The 18892-nt window shown below is 49.8% G+C and overlaps 1 protein-coding gene across 2 annotated transcripts in view; it reads right to left on the bottom strand.

Annotated features, from left to right (window-relative positions):
- Nucleotides 1-4655: 4655 nt before the first annotated feature.
- LOC146822508 (uncharacterized) overlaps nucleotides 4656-18892 on the bottom strand; it is a 698810-nt gene continuing 684573 nt past the window's right edge. For both annotated transcript variants that reach the window (XM_085613620.1, XM_085613621.1), the window contains exon 25: nucleotides 4656-5773. In XM_085613620.1, coding sequence (XP_085469746.1) covers nucleotides 5599-5773 — 175 coding nt within the window. In that variant the 3' untranslated portion in view covers nucleotides 4656-5598. The remainder of the gene's footprint in view (nucleotides 5774-18892) is intronic.

Consider the following 18892-nt stretch of genomic DNA (forward strand, 5'->3'; position numbering starts at 1 on the left):
CAGTGCTAAAATGCCCAGAGGCCTAAAACCACCAACCACCATGTAGAAAAAGGCAAAAAGTTTAGGGAGGAACCTGTCAAAAAGGGCCAAGTCCAACAGTGCGTACCCACTCTGGCCATTTGATTTATTGGGGGCAATCTCCCCTGCCCATTGTAATGCCGCTGAGCTTATCTGTGGGATTGATCAAGAGTTTCCTGCCTGTGTGTTGGCCTGCCAGCTATGCACCCTCCCATCTGTGACTCATCAATCAGTAATCTCGGTCCTAGGTCTCAGGGCCTGCCTGACTACATACTTGCGTGTCAAAGTAGATATGGAGTTTGGGACGGTTGATTCTATTAATAAAGATGATGGTTCATTTTAATTAATAACCGCATCAATATCCATATTATTAACACCATGTTCAGCAAATCTCAAAAATATGCGATCTACTCTGGCTAAGTGTGTGTTTAAGTCTTTGTCCATAAGGTACATGTCATTTTCTTGTAGAATTGATGTTACTCGGGCAGCAAATAGACCTGGGCTGAACTGATAACCCTGAGGAAGTCGAAAGAATTTTCTCTGAACTCCTAAAGCTCTGAGCAATGTTAGGTCCCTACTCTCAGGCGCTATATTTTGGCAGAAAAAGTCATTTGAGATGCCCAATGGGGTTTTGTATTTTTTGCGATCTATGTTGCTCATTAGAGCTGCGCTATGTGAAATTTGAATTGCAAATGTGCGTGTATGACAGTTTAATGTCTGTAGTCTAAGACTTAGTGGAAGGAATGATCCAGTTAAGCTATGGGAAATTATGGATTGTTCATTGCTGAACTACAAAGCTCTATTACGCCTTGATACTCTGATTGTAATAGAACTTCCCTAATTAGGTGTTTTGCTTCATGTTTAATTGGGTACTGCAGGCTGCACCTTAGGGGTATGACGTGATGAGGCGAGTCCTTACTCCAGCCTACGTGATTGCAGTATAATACCAGGGTTTGTGTGAGACCCCATTCTGCGGCATTTACTTGGTTGACAATTTCAGGAACAAGAACAGAGAAGGGAGGTATCATTACATCTTCCCCTTGTGGGACTTTTCTAGCAAACTCAGGTGGCCAATCCGTTTCAGCCAAGAGAATGTCATAGGTGGTTGTTACATTTTCCCAGAATATTGCTTTAATAGTGCGCAGTATGTCAGCCTCAATTTGGATTTCCAAATCATAAAGTCTGTTGTGAGGGCTAACTCACTGATCTGGTGTTTCAATTTGAATAAATTGATTAGTTGCTCGCAAAACCAGAAACTCTGGAAGATTATGCGGAACTATTGTGACCTTTGCGACGCTGTCTATCAATTTCAATGCCCACGTCTTGTTCGGAAGGTAAATGGTGTTTCTAAATATTCATAAGCTCTATATTGACCTGGTAATGCAGCTGGAGTGTAGGTATGAAATGCCTATGAAGTGGCATTGACTACAGGAAAGTTAACCTAAGAATCAAATACTTTGCATTTGTATGCTTCGTGGGCCTCAAACACAAAGGTAACATCTCCACCCCAACAGGAAGCCCTTGTGCCAGTAATTGCGTGATGTAACAGCGTGTCCACAGTTAACAGGAATATTAACTGCTAGCGCCATATTTAATAAATGGAGTTCAAAGACAGGAAAACACGCTTGTGGGGTAACCCTTTCAAAGGTTCATGCTTGAGCAACCTGCAGACAAAAATAGGGGTTTCCTATTAAGCTGAGGAGGATTAATCCCTGTCACCACAGACGTCTCAATTTAAAGGTGAAAAGGAGACACTGAGCACACGCAAGAACTACTCAGGAGACCCATTAAACAAGTACCTGACATAGAACGACGGTGGCGCTGTGTTATACGGATTCTACGAATTCAGAAGGACAGTGTATCTGGACGACATGGAGTTCAGAATATGGAGACTCAGTTCACACATATCATCAGAAAATGTTAGCCCAATTTCTAGCCAGCTCAACGTGACCTATCTGAACCACTAACCTTACCAGGGTGCTAGATAGTACCAGCAACCTTGAAAATGACCACTCTTAGGGGCAGATTTACAAGAAACTGATGCATCTGTCGAGATGCGTCAGTTTCCCTGCGCCAGCCTGCGATACCCTTGCACCACCATGGATGCGCCATATTTACAATACGGCGCACCATGGCGCAAGGATTGACAGGTGTGTCAGAAATTCTGACGCATCTGTAGGCCCAAAAGTCACGCATTGCTGGAGTCATGTTGCAAGCATGACGCAACTCCAGCAATGCATGTTGAGGCCTATACCTATTGTACTGTGTCACTCCTTATGCCTGCTTCAAGCAGGTGTAAGGTTTTGATCCAGTGGCGTCCTCTTGTATATTTCACTGCGTCACTTTTACTAGGCTTTCCTGCATGGGAACGCCCATCCTGCATACATTATACTTGACGCAGGTATAATGTGACAAAGGACTTTACAATATGATGCATCTCCCTAGATGCGTCACATTGTAAATTGCCTGAATTTTTTACGCTGCCGATGTCACAAAAGTGATGCAACAGAGGACCAAACGTGTCACAAGGGGCTTGCAAATCTGCCCCATATTCCCCAAGGTAATCGTGAAAACAGATCTATCCTTTCATTGTTAACTTTGCATGCTCAAGGAAGACACAAGAAAGATACGAATATGGCTTTTCAAACATTTATTGAAACAAATGTATTCTTGTATAGAAAGCGTGAGCTGCATTTATGAGGCAGATGAAACAATACATTGTCACCAGCATTACAAGAATGGAGAAAAAGATAAACAGTTCAACCATGGTAACATTACTATGTGATTATACTCCTATCTAATACTACCTATACTATTGAGAGCATAGTGGGAGTTTCCTCTGCCAAATCCATAGGGTTAGTCTATCCCCCCATACCTGAGTATGATGTGCCAAGAAGCCGGTCTGGTGTAGAACAGGCTATCGACCTATGCAGGATGAAGACTAGAGTCAGCAGGCCTGCAAATCAGTCACAGTGCACGGTGATCCAGGGCAATCCCAGCAGCGCTCCTCTGCTGAGTTTAGAACCAAGTTTGTTTGTATAATAAAAGCACCTCTCCAATAGCACTGTCTCAAAGGTGCAGAGCTGATACAATAGTTTGCCTAGAGCTGTGTCCAACCAGACAACCAAATACAAGGGCTTCGAGGTGTATGTGCTGAGCCTTGGATAGAGTGCATGAATAACATGATAATAATACTTACTAAGAAAAGAACTGCATGTAGAATAGGTTCTCAGTACATTATCCTGTACGTGTAAAATATGTAAAAAGTCACCATTAGAAAAAGCTGTCAAGCTGAAATGCGAAACTAAAATGGATTCAGGGTAGGTCCTGACGTACTTTATAACATTACTGAATCTGAAAAAACTTACGGGAGAAGATTTGCATTGTAATAATTCTTACAAGAATCTCTTCTTAGCTGTTTGCCAGGATCTTTTAATAAAAAACAACATTAAATAATACATCCATCCAAATATATAAACATACAGGGGGATATTTATAACAGAAGTGGCGGAGCATGTCATTAGCCTCCTTGGCTTGACGACACGCTCCTCCACTTCAGAAACAAAGGGCTGCACCATATTTACAAGAATATGGTGCAGCCCTGCATTTTCCCCTGCGCTGACCCTACACTTAGCAGAGCAGCACCAACGCAGGCACCCTTGCACCATTGTGCTAGGGTGTCTGCACGCAGGGGAAGATTGTTTATGTATAGGAAGGTCCCCATTCCTACACATAAACAATATTGAAATGCCGTTTTGTCACTTCTATGTGTGCTGCTTAATGCAGCACACATGGAAGTTACAAAATGTCATTTTAAAAAAAGATTGTTTATGTGCAGGTAGGGTCACCTTCCTGAACATAAACAATCTAAGGCGTTTTGCTTTTTCCATGTGTGCTGCATTTAATTTCTTTGTTTCGATTCTTCAGTTCTGCAGGCAATGCTAACTCGTCACTTGCTTGCAGCTCATTTTATCTGCAGTGTGCTGCATCTGTCATGACCACTTCTTTAAAACCAGGCAACCATTATGGAATTCTACTGTCCATTGTCTACCATCGTTTAACCATTCCAAGATGGCCACCATGGTGGTTCAATTGTGGCAGCCATGCTGGGACTTTAAACAATGATAGACTAGGTACAATGCCTCTGCAAGACTGACACCCACTGCTATGTTTAATTGTGTTACTGCAAGCGTATGCCAGCTGTTTCAGACAGAGGTGTTTTTTTGATATATTTGTATTCTATAAACTTATATTACGTTTGCTGTTGACTTTGTGTATGTTTTATTGACGTGTGCAGAGAGTGACTGCAAGAATGCGACAGTGAATTGATGAATGGATCCATGAGTGGAGAGCCGAGTGACAGAGTGCATGTATGATGACGTGCTGAATGCCAAACCCATCAATGACACAAGACGCATTCATAAGCCTGGCCTATTGGCGGTGCCAATGTTTGTGTTTTACTGCAGAAGCATCATGATAATAGCTAGCATTTCTGCCACATTGTGATCTTTTATGTATTTATTGACATGTTGACATTGTTATTACTGGTTTATGGTTTTTTAAGACGCATGCCCTGTTTGTCTTTAGCATAACTCAGTAATTAATCACTCGTGTAAGTTCATTCGTTTTACTTTTCTGGCTTGGTGACATGGTTGAATGTAGTTTTTTTTGTTCACAGAGGAAAGGCGTGCATGCTCATGAGCTTTCTTATATCTGGACTGAAAATAAACACTACTGCCAATAGTATCTATTATGCAATATTTTGCTGTTGATGACTTTTAAGGTGACCACTTACAACTTAAACTTCATTTTCTGGCTCCCGTTCATAATCCCCATGGGCTGGAGGCTTGGTCTTCCTGTCAGGACATGAGAATTTGCTGATATGTCTGATATGGGCACATGGGAGGTTGGGGAGGAGTCCCATAGATATGAGGCGAGCGGAGGGAGGGAGAGAAGCTGCTCACCTGTTCTTCATTCAGCAGCAAAGGGTAGAACTTGCTCCTGGGTTCAAAGGGGATGAGAAGATTCAGAAGGTACATGCATAGAAAGTTAGCAGATCTCTAGGACAGCAGTCTGCTGAGGCATGGGGGCATGGACGCCATGGAGCAATGAGGTTTTAAAGGGCCCATCAGGGGAATGAAGCCACAACAGATCTCAAAACCCCAAGTGACATCCTCACACAAAGCAGCATTCTAGATGCCCATTGTTGGTGATTGGTGGCCGGGCAAGTTTGGTTGAAGAAAAGTGTTTTTTGCTCTACTCTGGAGGCCCCTTTAAAGGTCAGCTCAGATTCATTCACAACATCCCCAAACCCTACCCTCAGAGCCCTCATTGGCTGGAAATGCAAATTGACAAGTTTGAACAAGCTGAGCATTATGACAAGATGGCTGGAAAAAGAGTGCACCAGTGCAACAGACCTCAAATTCTAATTGTGAAAAATACACTAAAACGTCGTCATACTTTTCACAAAAAACGAGGACTTCCTGCAACATCCAACAATTGTGAAATCCATTATGATAGACAAACAATTCATAATGCCAGGGATGAAAGTTTAAGAGATGTTTGCATTCAAAGCTGAGCTTACTCCTGTGTCTGGGCACTGCAGCTGGACTTTCTCAGTCCATCAAACAAGGGTCTCATTCCAGCATCCCCAAGTCCATTGTCTGCCAAGTTCAGATCCAAGAGAGAACGGTTCATGGAGACCGCAGAGGCGAGATCTTTGCTGCAGGCGCTTGTGAAGGAGCAATGAATTAATCTGCAATAGACAAACAACAAGAAGTAACAATACTCACATTTCAAGTGCGGTACTCATTTTTAATAGAGAACTCTTCATACATTTACATTCTTGATTCTTTGTGAAAAGGTAAAAGAATATTGTAATCAGCACTGAAGTCTCCTGGGGTCAAACCCCAACCCAGGCACAGATTAATAACTTCCCAGCTATTCAGGAGAGAAGCTACACTCCTTTCAAGAACCAGGGAAGGAGGTTATGTTGTCTTTCTTTAGTGCAAACAAGCAGCAACCACTAAAAGGTATAAAAACCAAACCACATTCAGAACACTCAGAACACCAGGTAAACAAACTACAGGACATCATTTAATGAACACAGCAAATCAACTGTCGCTCAATTTCAGAAAGTCTTCTTTCTCCATTTCCTCCAGCTCTGTCTTTCCATTAATCAGGCTTAGATTGAAAACTCAAATCCGTTCAATGACTGAATTCTGGTCTGTTCTTGTCAATAAAGAAGATTACTACAAGTTAACTGGAATTTAGCAACATAATATCTACTGGATTCAAACCCAGTAACAGCAACCGATCAACCGAAACAACCTTGATAACCCTGGCAACCGAAGCAATAAAGAATCTGATTCTAGCACAGACACAGTGTTGGAAGGCGGACCTCGGGGGAGCCAGAGAGACCACCCAGAGGGGCCCCCACACTGCACGAAGTAGCCGAGCGCTGCTGAGAAGCCTCCTAGGAGAGGTCCTTCTCCTATAACGTACTAGCACAGTAACCACCACCACACAGGACTCGAGGATGTTTATCAAGACGAGCAGTTCTTTATCAGCATCTTAAGAAGTTACGGTTATCGATATGTACAAGGGGGATCGAGGGATCCACAAGAGTATCAAAGTCTCGGGTAGGGACGGGGTAGCGGGACAGTCTTTAGTAGTAGCTTGGTACGAGAGTACCCTGGGCCCAGTTCTGGATCCTCAAGCTGGAGGGACTCCTGGTCTCGGAGTGGTCGAGCCGCGACGGCGTCAGCAGGGCTCTGGCGATCAGTTCGTGGAGTTCGAGCCGCGACCAGGTCAGCAGGGCTCTTAAGGTGTTTCAGTTCAGCTCAAGCCGCGACGACGTCAGCAGGGCTCCGAGGGAGGTTTCAGCGAGGTTGGGCCCCGACAGCGTCAGCAGGGCCCCGATGTTCCGTGAGGTTCCTTGTCTCAATAAGGTGGAGCGGCGACGCAGTCAGAAGGGCTCGTAGTATAGTCTCAAGCAAGAGTTCTTCTCTGTAGGGTCAGCCGCGATTCCATCAGCAGGGCTCTTGACTCCGGGATACAACTACTGACCCATTGCGGGGTTGCCCCAGATATAGGTCTGGAGCCCTTTGATGTCCGGACCCTTGCGCCTGGGGGGCGGAGAGGCCGGGCTGGGAGAGGCCAGACGCCCAGCGGGAGAGGCGCCAGGCCCGGGGAGGCCAGAGGACGATCACACCTAGGTGTTGAGGGACGGTGGGGGTCCCATCGAAACTCTCCTCCTCCGGGAGTGGTGAAGTGGCCATGCGGTGCCCCCTGGCCAGATCTTGGTGCCTCGATGTCGGGGCTTCGCTGAGGCCGAGGCCGGAGGGAGCTGGGCTGCGTGGCTGGTGCGTGGAGCAAGTACGGGGGGGACCCCGAAGGGATGAGGGGTCCCTGTGCGGCCTGGAAAAGGGGGCCGCTGAGGCGGGTGTAGGAAACCGGGTACAATCCAAAGGGGGCCTCGAAGGGAGGAGGGGTCCCTGGCGGCCTGAAAGGGCGGCCCGTGTAGGCTGGTGCGGGGGACGAGCGCAATCCAAGAGGGTTAAGACCACGCCGCGAGGCCGGGTCCAACACACAGCAATTTAACAGCTCGGGTATAAATCTAGTAACACCTACCGATCTTCGGTACCCCTCAATTTTAACTAGTGCCTTGGTTCCTGCTATCCAATCAGTAAATCCACCATTTTCGATATTAAGATCAGCTCGAAGCAGCTCTCTAACAGAGTGAGGCGAGCCAGCCACCGAGACCCGATCCATTGTAAAGCCCGATTGGGCCTGGCTGCCAGGGGCCCTGTTCCGAGGCCATAAAGATTGAAATATTATACGCTCCAGTTTGTCGATATGCTCCTGGAACATTAATGGCCTTGATACGAAACTTCAATCCCTCGACAGTCTGGAATTCCTGAAAAAAATAACATCATACTCTTCCAGGAAACCTGGTCTGTAACAAGTTCCCCTATTGAAGGTTATCTTGAATTTAGGTTACCAGCAATAAGAGTGCACAAGCGTCCTGACTCGATTAGAAGCGTCCCTAATCTTTAAATTTCCAACCGCGACATTGCCCATAGAAGATACCGGGAACCCGCGGATGTGTTTACACACTGCATACAGTCCCTGTGGGTCCCCTGTGTTACTACCTTGGGTGGTTCCTTGGGGTCCCAGAGATTCTATAGGCCTAGTGTCTATTCCAGTCGTGGTTCTTATACCACTTTTTTGATATATGGTTTGGTACGCCCCTAGAGCCCAAACATGTATTTGTGCTATTACTGATAACTGCTGACTTGTAAACAAAGTACTTCGAACTCCAGTCTCATAAAGAGACTAGAGGGGTGTGTTTTATTTTAAATACATATATTTTGAATATATACCTGGTGTGGCTGTCCTTTCATTTGATCATTCAAGAGATTATAGACTGGTAAAACAAGCTGCTTTACATTCCTTCAAGACTTAGCCTGAAGGCTGCTCTCCATAGCTACCACTAGGATAGCTTTCAATAAAGGTTGTCTTTAACCTATCACCATAAGGGGTTGTTTGGACTGATACAAGGTGCCCACTAGAACTAGTGGATATATCAGGCCACCTTCTCACAAGCACCCCCTTTGAACGGGTGGGTATTGACATTGTGGGGCCACTGGACCCTAAAACAGCCATGGGCAACAGATTCATCCTGGTCTTGGTGGACCATGCCACCCAGTACCCGGAAACCAAACCTCTGAGGACAGTGACGGCCCTCGTGGTGGGACGAGCACTGATGGGAATTTTCTCACAAGTTGGATTCCCTCGAGAGGTAGTGTCTGACTGAGATACAAACTTAATTTCCAAGTATATGAAGTCCCTGTGGCAGGAGTGTCGGGTAACCTACAAATTTACCACTCATTACCACCCCCAAGGAAATGGGTTGGTTGAAAGGTTCAACTGAACCCTAAAAGGCATGATTATGGGTCTTGAGGAACCTATGAGGTGTAAGTGGTACGTCCTCTTACCATGCCTACTGTTTGCATACCGTGAGGTGCCACAGAAATCTCTGGGGTTCAGTCCCTTTGAGCTTCTCTATGGACACCCAGTGAGAGGACCTCTGAGTCTGGTCAAGGAAGGCTGGGAGCAATCTCCCAGGAAACCTCCCCAGGATGTATATAGCTACATGCTGGCCTTCAGGAACCAGACTAGGCATTTCAGGCAACTCGCTGAGGCGTATCTGGAAGCCAGCCAGGAGGAGATGAAGCGCTGGTACGACCAGAATGCCACTCTGGTAGACCTCCAGCCTGGTCAGAAAGTGTGGGTCATGGCCCCAGTGGAGCCCTGCGTGCTACAGGATAAGTGGACCGGATTATTTGAGGTGGTGGAGCGCAAAAGTCCTGTTACCTACTTGGTGGACTTGCGGTCTCCCAGGAACCCCTTGCGGGTCCTACATGTCAACCGCCTGAAGCCCCACTTGGAGAGGTCCGAAGTAGGCATGCTCTTAGCGACAGATGCTGGAATGGAGAAGGAGACCGAGCCTCTTCCTGACCTCCTGTCGGCGACAGAGCGAGATGGGTCAGTGGATGGTGTAAACCTCTCTTCCACCCTGACCCCTGAGCAACAGAATGACTGCCACCAGTTGCTGGGACAGTTTTCTGATCTGTTCTCCCTGATTCCCAGTGTCACTGATTGGTGCATCCAGTTGTGGACACTAGAGATAGTCCTCCTGTGAAGCACAAAACTTACAGGGTGACTGACAGGGTGAGAGCTTCCATTATGGAGGAGGTCTCCAAAATGCTTGCGCTAGGGGTGATTGAGTCCTCTAACAGTCCTTGGGCCAGCCCAGTGATCTTGGTCCCAAAGGCTGCCGCACCGGGTCCCACGCCAGAACTCCAGTTCTGTGTGGACTACCGAGGACCCAATCCAGTCATGAGGACTGACGCGCCCCCCATCCCCAAAGCTGATGAGCTCATTGATCGGCTAGGGCCTGCCCGGTACCTCAGCACGTTTGACTTAACGTCTGGGTACTGGCAGATCGCCTTAACTGATGGGGCAAGAGAGAGGTCAGCATTCTCCACATCAGATGGGCACTACCAGTTCCGGGTGATGCCCTTTGGGATGAAGAATGCCCTTGCCACCTTTCAGAGGTTGGTCAACCACGTGTTGGCTGGACTGGAAGAGTTCAGTGCCGCCTACCTGGATGACATTGCAGTGTTCAGTGCCAGTTGGGAAGAACATCTGCGCCACCTCTGGGAAGTTTTGATGGCGCTGCGGAGGGCAGGCCTCACGATCAAGGTGAGTAAGTGCCAGATCGGGCAGGGTTCCGTGGTGTACTTGGGACACCAGGTAGTGAGCGGCCAGGTGGCGCCCCTACAGCCCAAGATTGAAACCATCCTGGCTTGGGAACCACCCAAAACCCAGACGGAGGTGAGAGCCTTTTTAGGACTCACTGGGTATTCCAAGAGGTTTGTCAAGGGCTATGGCAGCATTGTTGCACCCTTGACAGAGCTGACTTCCCGGAAGCAGCCCAGGAAAGTGATTTGGACTGACTCCTGTCAGAAAGCTTTTGAGGCCCTAAAAACTGCTATGTGCATGGCATCCGTGCTCCTGGCACCCAACTTCTCCAGAGAGATTATCGTTCAGACAGACGCTTCAGAGCATGGTGTGGGGGCTGTTTTGTCACAGATGAATGAGGAGGGCCTAGATCAAAGCGTAGCCTTCATCAGTAGGAGGTTACTTCCACGGGAACAGAGGTAGAGTGCGATTGAGTGTGAGGCATTTGCTGTGGTCTGGGCACTGAAGAAGCTGAGACCATACTTGTTTGGGACTCACTTCAGGGTTCAGACAGACCACAAGCCCCTCAGATGGTTGATGCAGATGAGGGGTGAGAATCCAAAGTTGTTTTGGTGGTCCATTTCCCTATAGGGGATGGATTTCACGGTGGAACACCGCCCAGATACAGAGCACGCCAATGCTGATGGTCTGTCCAGATTGTTCCGCCTTAGTGATGAGAGCTCCCAGGAGGTAGGGTAGTTCTCCCCACATCTCAGCTGGAGGGGACACGTGTTAGACCTGGCACCTTGGCGTGGGTCTCCCTTCCATTTTTGTGCTGTTGCCTCATGTGTTTTTGCTGGTGTTAAATGCTTTGGGCACTGTGCCACTGCTATCCAGTGCCACAGTGCACGTGCTCCCTATTGTAAATTGATGTATGGATTAGTGATTCCATGATTGGCTGGTTTGGTTTACCTGTCAGACCCTAGTACAGTGCACCAAAAGTGCCCAGGGCTGGTAAAGCAAATGCTGCTGGTGGGCTTGCAGCACTGGTTGTGCCACCCACAGAAGCAGCTTGTAAAGTGTGTCTAAGGCTTGCCATTGCAGAGCCTGTGTGCAGTCTGGTCCTGTCATGCTGACTGGGCAAGTGCACCCACTTGCCAGTGCCTAAACCTTCCCTTTTCTTCATATCAGACACCACTATGGTAGGCCCAAGGGCAGGGTGCATTGTAAGTATAAGGTAGGACATGCCCTGGTGTGTGTGGCATGTCCTAATAGTGAATTACAGCCATTTTCGTTTTTCACTATTGAAAGGCTACCTGTTCCCCAAAGGCCAGAATGGGCAGGTTGGTTATTACAGTTTATAATCCTAACTGACTCAGGGAACATGGTAGAAATTCGAGTTTAGTATGCCTGAACTCAGAATGATAAAATACATCTTTTAGTGAAGTTGGATTTAACATTTTGTGTTTGAAAATACCACTTTTAGAAAGTAGGTATTTTCTTGTCTAACTATCCAAGCCTGCCTCTTCTAGGTTGTGTATTCCTTGTCTGGAGTTTGAGTGGGAGGGGCTGGGGGATTCCAGGAGACAGGGTGAGTCAGCACAAGACTGAATAGAGAGATCTGCATGCAGATGGGTGGGAGGAGTTGCACCTGGGACCTGAATAGGGCTGTGCCTTCCCTCTACAATGCTGGCTCCACCTTCTGTGGTGCGTCTGATGTCTCTGCCCTGCACTGTGAAAGGAAAGAAGGAATCATGTAAACAGAGTGCTTCAGGAATGACCAGAACTGGTTTGGACTAGGCAAAGGCCTCTCTGCCTTCAGAGAACAAAGAGAAACTGAGTATAAATATTGGGACCCAATCCCAAGAACTTTAGATCACTTTGGGAAACAAGAAGAAACCTTTGCTGAGGAGAGGAACCAGAGAGACTGAGGAGAGACTATCCCTAAGCTCGAGGGATTGAAATGCAGTGGTTGCCTGACTGCCAAAGAGAGGAGAAAGGAACTTTGTGTATACTTTTAATCAACTTGTGAAGGATCTCCAAGGCTTTGAGAAAAGAGCTTGCCTCCTGCTGAAGTCTCAGGGACAACAGACTTCACCAACCAGCTCCCCACTGCCTGCTGCTATGCAAGGCTTTCTGAGAGACTGCGTGTTGCAAGGAGTTGGAAGCGCGACTTGCGAGCAAGAATCGTGTCGCCGATCTGCCGCTGTCGCTTCACAACGAGAAAGCGCCTCACATCACCGGAGAAGAGGATCAACGTCGCATCAGACACCGCCGCATCACTGGGAAGCGTGTCGCAGGGCCTGTCGCGGCCCAGAAGAACCATTGAGTCATCGCAGGGTCACTGAAGTGCCTCGCATCACCGGAGAAGAGGATCGACATCGCATCAGATGCCGCCGCATAACCGGGAAGCTTGTTGCGGCTCGCATCGTTGGCGAAGCACCTCGCATCACCGTAGAAGAGGATCAACGCCGCATCAGGCGCCGCCGCATCACCGGGAAGCGTGTTGCAGGGCCTGTCGCGGCTCGCATGGTTGTCGAAGCGTCTCGCATCACCAGAAAAGAGGATCGACACTGCATCAGATGCCGCCGCATCACCGAGAAGCGTGTCGCAGAGCCTGACGTGGTCCGCATCGTGTCGTATCAAGATAAAGACGCCATTTTTCTTCCATTGCACCGGATCTTCATCGCATCACGGCGTTGTGTGCCGCATCGCCACGGAAGCACAGTAAGAAACCGACGCATCACCTCCCCTCGCAGAGAAGAACCGACGCATCCCCTACGCAGCAGTAGGGACCCGACGCATCACCGTTCTTGCGTGTAAGGAACCGACGCATCACGTTTCCGCAACACGTTTTCTGATCTGTTCTCCCTGATTCCCAGTGTCACTGATTGGTGCATCCATGATGTGGACACTGGAGATAGTCCTCCTGTGAAGCACAAAAGTTACAGGGTGAGAGCTTGCATTAAGGAGGAGGTCTCCAAAATGCTTGCGCTAGGGGTGATTGAGTCCTCTAACAGTCCTTGGGCCAGCCCAGTGATCTTGGTCCCAAAGGCTGCCGCACTGGGTCCCACGCCAGAACTCCAGTTCTGTGTGGACTACCGAGGGCCCAATCCAGTCATGAGGACTGACACGCCCCCCATCCCCAAAGCTGATGAGCTCATTGATCAGCTAGGGGCTGCTCGGTACCTCAGCACGTTTGACTTAACGTCTGGGTACTGGCAGATCGCTTTGACTGATGGGGCAAGAGAGAGGTCAGCATTTTCCACTTCCAGTTCCGGGTGATGCCCTTTGGGTTGAAGAATGCCCCTGCCACCTTTCAGAGGTTGGTCAACCAGGTGTTGGCTGGACTGGAAGAGTTCAGTGCTGCCTACCTGGATGACATTGCAGTGTTCAGCGCCAGTTGGGAAGAACATCTGCGCCACCTCTGGGAAGTGTTAATGGTGCTGCGGAGGGCAGGCCTCACGATCAAGGCGAGTAAGTGCCAGATCGGGCAGGGTTCCGTTGTGTACTTGGGACCTCCTCTATAGTGTTTAAAAGATAGGGTCCTAATTTATTAGAGTATCGTTTATAGAATTCACAGGGATACCCGTTAGGGCCCGGTGCCTTACCCGAGTTTAGGCCGGTCAATGCTACCCCCAATTATTCAACCGTAAGCGGACAATCCAGGCTATCGCGACCCACATCAGAAAAGCGCTGGGGCGGGATGGTATCCAAGAACTGATGAATCTGCATCTTGGATACCTTCTCCCGAGGGGTATATAGCGTTGCATAATATTGCGCAAAGTTTTCAGCAATCGCATGGGGATTGTCCAGGGGTTCGCCACTCGGCCTTACTATAGCGGGGAGGGTTGGGGGACAAACAGCTCCCTGACAGAGACGATGTAGTAATTTACTCGATTTATCTCCCCATTGAGAAATTCTGCTACGGGTAGCCAGCCACACCAACCTGGCCTCCTGCATCAATACATCCGCATGGGTTTGGCGCCCAAGGCCCAGCTTTCCTCTGTGCTCAATCACTCCAAAGCAAGCAGGCGAGCCTCAGATTTCAGCAACTCCTCCTTCCGTGTCAGGCGGGCCGCAGCACAGTATGAGATGTCCACCCCGCGTATTGTGGACTTCCTGGCCTTCCATAGGGGTTCTGCCGCCTCCACAGATCCAGTATTCATCTCGAAGTATTGATCTATGGCCTTATCCAGATGTGTACGATACTGCTCGTCCTGTAGGCTCCATGTGGAGAGACGCCATCGGAAAGGTGGGTGCGCCGGGCCGAGTTGCAATGTTAAGGCTACCGGGGAGTGATCAGGAAGGCCCCGCAGGAGAATATCTACCCCCTGTACCCTATTGATGGCACCACTCGGGACAAATAAATAATCCAGGTGGGAGAGGGACTCATGAATAGAGGAAAAATAAGTGTAGCCTCGGTCCAGGCCATGTAATGCACGCCAGGTATCCATCCACCCCATACCAGTCACAAGAGAACTCAGTTTAGTTGAGAGGAAGGCCATGGGCAGTTCGCCCTGTCTCCAGCGGTCTCAGGAGACATCCATCACACCATTCCACCAATAACAGCCATAACAGGGGGGGATTTCCTCCCAAGGTGTCAAAAGGCGCACGACTAAGGTCGAAGACACGGGGGAGGGGCATAGACAGAGCCTAGTGTCACTTGTTCGCCATAGATGGAGCCCTGTAGTATAATGTACCTGCCCTGTGGATCCACCAATGCTCTGGAGTGTAGATATGGAACCCGTCGGTGGATAAGGATGGCCACTCCCCTGGAACCCCTGGAAAAGCCTGAGTGGAAAACCTGTGCAAAACCATAGCGGAGAAGACAGGGGGCTTTGGTACCCAGCAGGTGCGTTTCCTGGAGCATCAGGACATCAGCATTATTGCGTTTGGCCTGTCGGAGGAAAGCGCCCCTTTTGATTTTATCAAGAGCCCCCCGCACATTCCAGCTGATTATGTGAAGACCTACAGTATTAGACAGCCGGACCGCCATAGGAGAAGACGTGTACAGGTATCATTGCGGAGGTAATTGAACCATGAGGCGGACCACCAGGACCCGCCTCTAGAAGACGGCACATTAAGAATACAATAACATATACAGTGTAAAATAGATGAATGCAATCACTACGTAGAGGAGCAGGATCAATTGAGGTACATATATCAATGATAAAAGAGAAGAGACAGTGCATAAGAAACCCCCCCCAAACCCAACAACACCCCCACCCACCACAATACCTCATAACCATTGAAGCATCTGTCGCGGTCAAGACAGCCTGGGGGCCCCAACGGGCCAGATATGATATGTGATATTTGAGCCCTGTCCCCTGGACCTCGGATGGTCATACAGGGGAAGGGCCCCCTATGGAGCCCCATCAGTCGGGTGATACAATTGTAGAGCAACGGCCCCAAAAGAATTATACGAAAGCCACGTCGGCGATGTAGGCCAGAAATCACTTGTAGCCCGATGATAGCCATCCAGGCCCTACCCCCGACCCAGGGGAGGCCCGCGGATCCACCAACAGCCACCAAAAGGCGGCCACCATAGTTAAACATCAAACAGCAGGCACATTGTCATTCCTCCAGTAGGAGCAGTCCAAAGTACTCATGAGGCCGAGTGTCCCGGCCCTGATGACGAACCTGATCTGCTGCCAACACTGCAGGACTGTGAGCGGCGACGAGAGCGGGATCCTGTAGGGAACTTGTCCTTAGACTTGGGATGTTGACGAGCAGGACCTCCAGTTGATGAGTCCGAATCCGGAGGAGGCGGCGATTGAGGGTGCAGCTTTACTGTCTCATCAGTCCAGGTGAACACTTCTTCGGGTGACTCGAAAAACCATGTGCGGGACTGGTATACGACCCATAGGTGCATATGGAATCTGTAGACTGCAGAGGCGGGCCTTGGCCGCCAGGAAGGACTGGCGCTGCTGCTGGACCAGTCTGGTGTAGTCCCGGAAGATCAATATCCGAGAATTATTATAATGGAGAGGCTCCTTGAGGAGGGTTTGCTTCAGGATAGTGTCTCTATCATTGTAATTTAGGAGCTTGGCAATGATTGGGCGCGGTCTAGCCCCCGGGGGTGGCTTCTGCAGGAGAGCTCTGTGGGCGCGTTCAATGATAAAACAGCAAGACATAGCGTGCGGTGGGAGCCAGCTGGTCAGCCATGTGGTCAGGAACTGTTCCGTTGCACCGGATTCGCAACCCTCCAGGAAGCCCACAAACCGAAGATTGCATCTCCGAGCCCTTCCTTCTGTGTCTTCAACTCGTAAGGCCAATGATTTAGAGATCGTTTCCAGGGACGCAACTTTTTTCTGTAACGCCGCTACTGTGTCTTCCACCTCGGAGACTCTGGTCTCAGCCACTGTGATCCGTTCAGACACATTTCGTAAGTCCTGGCGGAGAAGCATAACCTCAGAGCCCACCTCTCCTATCTTGGTCTCAAGAGTTGTCCTGCTCGATGTGATAGCAGCCATAAGAGCTGCGTTATCTGGAATTCCACCCTGGGCACCCCCGGGGTCAGGCGCAGAGACCCCGGGTGCCGTGTAGCGATCGATCGTGTTGTGCTTTGCCACCGCTCCATTAATTTTTTCCCTGCTCATGGTGTCGGCGGGGGCCACTGGGCAAATAGAGGGAGAGGTTCTGGGCAAGGTTGAATACGTGGCCAACAAAGACAATGGACGACCAGCCAGACACCCAAGGCAGATGAGAGTTGGTGCGGCAAGACCTCTGTGATGCTGGTCCCGAGTGGAGGCCATCTAATCCTCAGCCCCTCCGGGCACACACCCGTCCGCAACCTCCTATCTCTAGGTAGCGCCCAGGCGCACACCAGCTGGACTAGACCAGTGCAGCCAGAAAGAAGAAAGAGTCAGGCGTACCTCCAGGAAGGATTGCTGTCGCCGCACGCCACCTCACCAAAGCAGGGCACCCCTCTGGACACAGCAGGCGGAAGATCGTCAAATCACCCAGCTGGCGGCCCAGGCACAGTCAGGACTGAGGGCAAAGTAATATAATGAAGACCAGGGCATACCCCCCGCAGCCCACCGCTGCGGCCGCGCCGTCCACCGTGTAGAAGTCGGCGGGTCACCCAGTATCTGCCACAGGACCCCCCCCTGTGGCCCAAAAAAAACGCCGATGGAGGCTCGGGGGGGAGGCGTCGGGGTCGTGTGAATCAGGAATCCCACCAAGGATAGTCCAGCACAAGAAACTCCGCTATGGCCATGACGCGGGGTGACCCGATATCCGCACAGCAGGCCCTTCAATTGGACCCTCCGCTCATGCGGTGGGCAAGATCATGGCGCAGGTGCGCCAAGCCCAGCCAGCACGATCCATCGCATGCGGCGGCTGCCAACGTAGCAGACCCAGGCGCCCCCACCGCCGATGATGCAGGGTCCAGGAGGAGGCGAACTGCGGCAAGGAAGGTTGCCGATCTGTGCAGACCCAGGCGCCCCCAGCGCAAACGACGTAGGGGCCAGGAGGAGGCAAATCACAGTACTGATGTTCTGCGATCTGTGTGGGCTCCGACCTCGATGAGAACAGCCACTCCGCCCCGCAGAAGAGAGTGGTGAAGGCAATGTCCAGGTTGCTGGCACCCAGTCGCTGGCGTCAGCCAACCAAGGGCCGCAATCAACAGGCCCACCCTGGCAAGAGAAGCCAGGGCCTGGCGTAGAAGCTGGCAGGACGCGAGCCCAGCGGACATCACGGAAGCCCTGCACCCTCAGGCACAGCCAGGCCCATCGGCCGCGTGTCCGCCCATGGCGAGCTCCGTAGAGATGGCGGCCAGTCACCGGCGATGTCGTCGCATTCACCAGGTGTTCAAGGGGCTCCGCAGATGTCTCATAGGAGGGTGCAGACTGATGGAGCAGGATAAATGCAGGATAATACAGACGGGCTCAACAGAGCTCGCCTAAGTCGCAGCCGCCATGTTGAGGAATACTTATTTTTTATATAAAACTTGTGTGGTGTCCATCTGTAGTGTTGTCACTTGATTACTGTATGTATTCACAAATACTTTACACACTGCCTCTGAGATAAGCTTGTCTGCTTGTGCCAAGCTACCAAGGGGGTGAGCAGGGGTTATTTTAGGAGTGTACCCCCTTACCCTGACTAGACACAAGGGTCCCTATTTGGACAAAGGTACCTACCTCTGCCAACTAGAGACCCCCAAATCTAACACGACCTAAGTGGGATGGGTATGCCCTGACGTGGGTCTCTTGCTCACTGTGCCACTGGATTCAAGCTAGCCTGGCTGAAGAAGGGCGACATACCCTGAAACCAGTCCCAGGATGCTTGTTTCCGGTCCAGGGAGGACCTGGCCTGGCAGTTTGGCCTGGACTGTTCCCATGGGGCACAGGGTCAAGACTGATTTGCATATGGCTGGGTCCAAAATGGGGTGGCGAAGTGGGCAAAAGAACGATGGATTTAACCCAGATCTTTTGACTGGGGGAGAATGTTTGCATTGCCATCATTTGTTTGCTGTAACACTTTTAGCAAGGCAGGCCAAAAGATTAGATCTAGAGTACAGACTCCTGGCTCTAGAAAAAGAAAGAAAGGAGATGGGTTTAGCATCCATCAATGGTGGCAGCAATACAAATAACAAGGATAAAGAGCAAACCTATGATCCTAA

Source organism: Triturus cristatus, chromosome 6, assembly GCF_964204655.1.
Source record: "Triturus cristatus chromosome 6, aTriCri1.1, whole genome shotgun sequence".
Taxonomy (NCBI): Eukaryota; Metazoa; Chordata; class Amphibia; order Caudata; family Salamandridae; genus Triturus; species Triturus cristatus.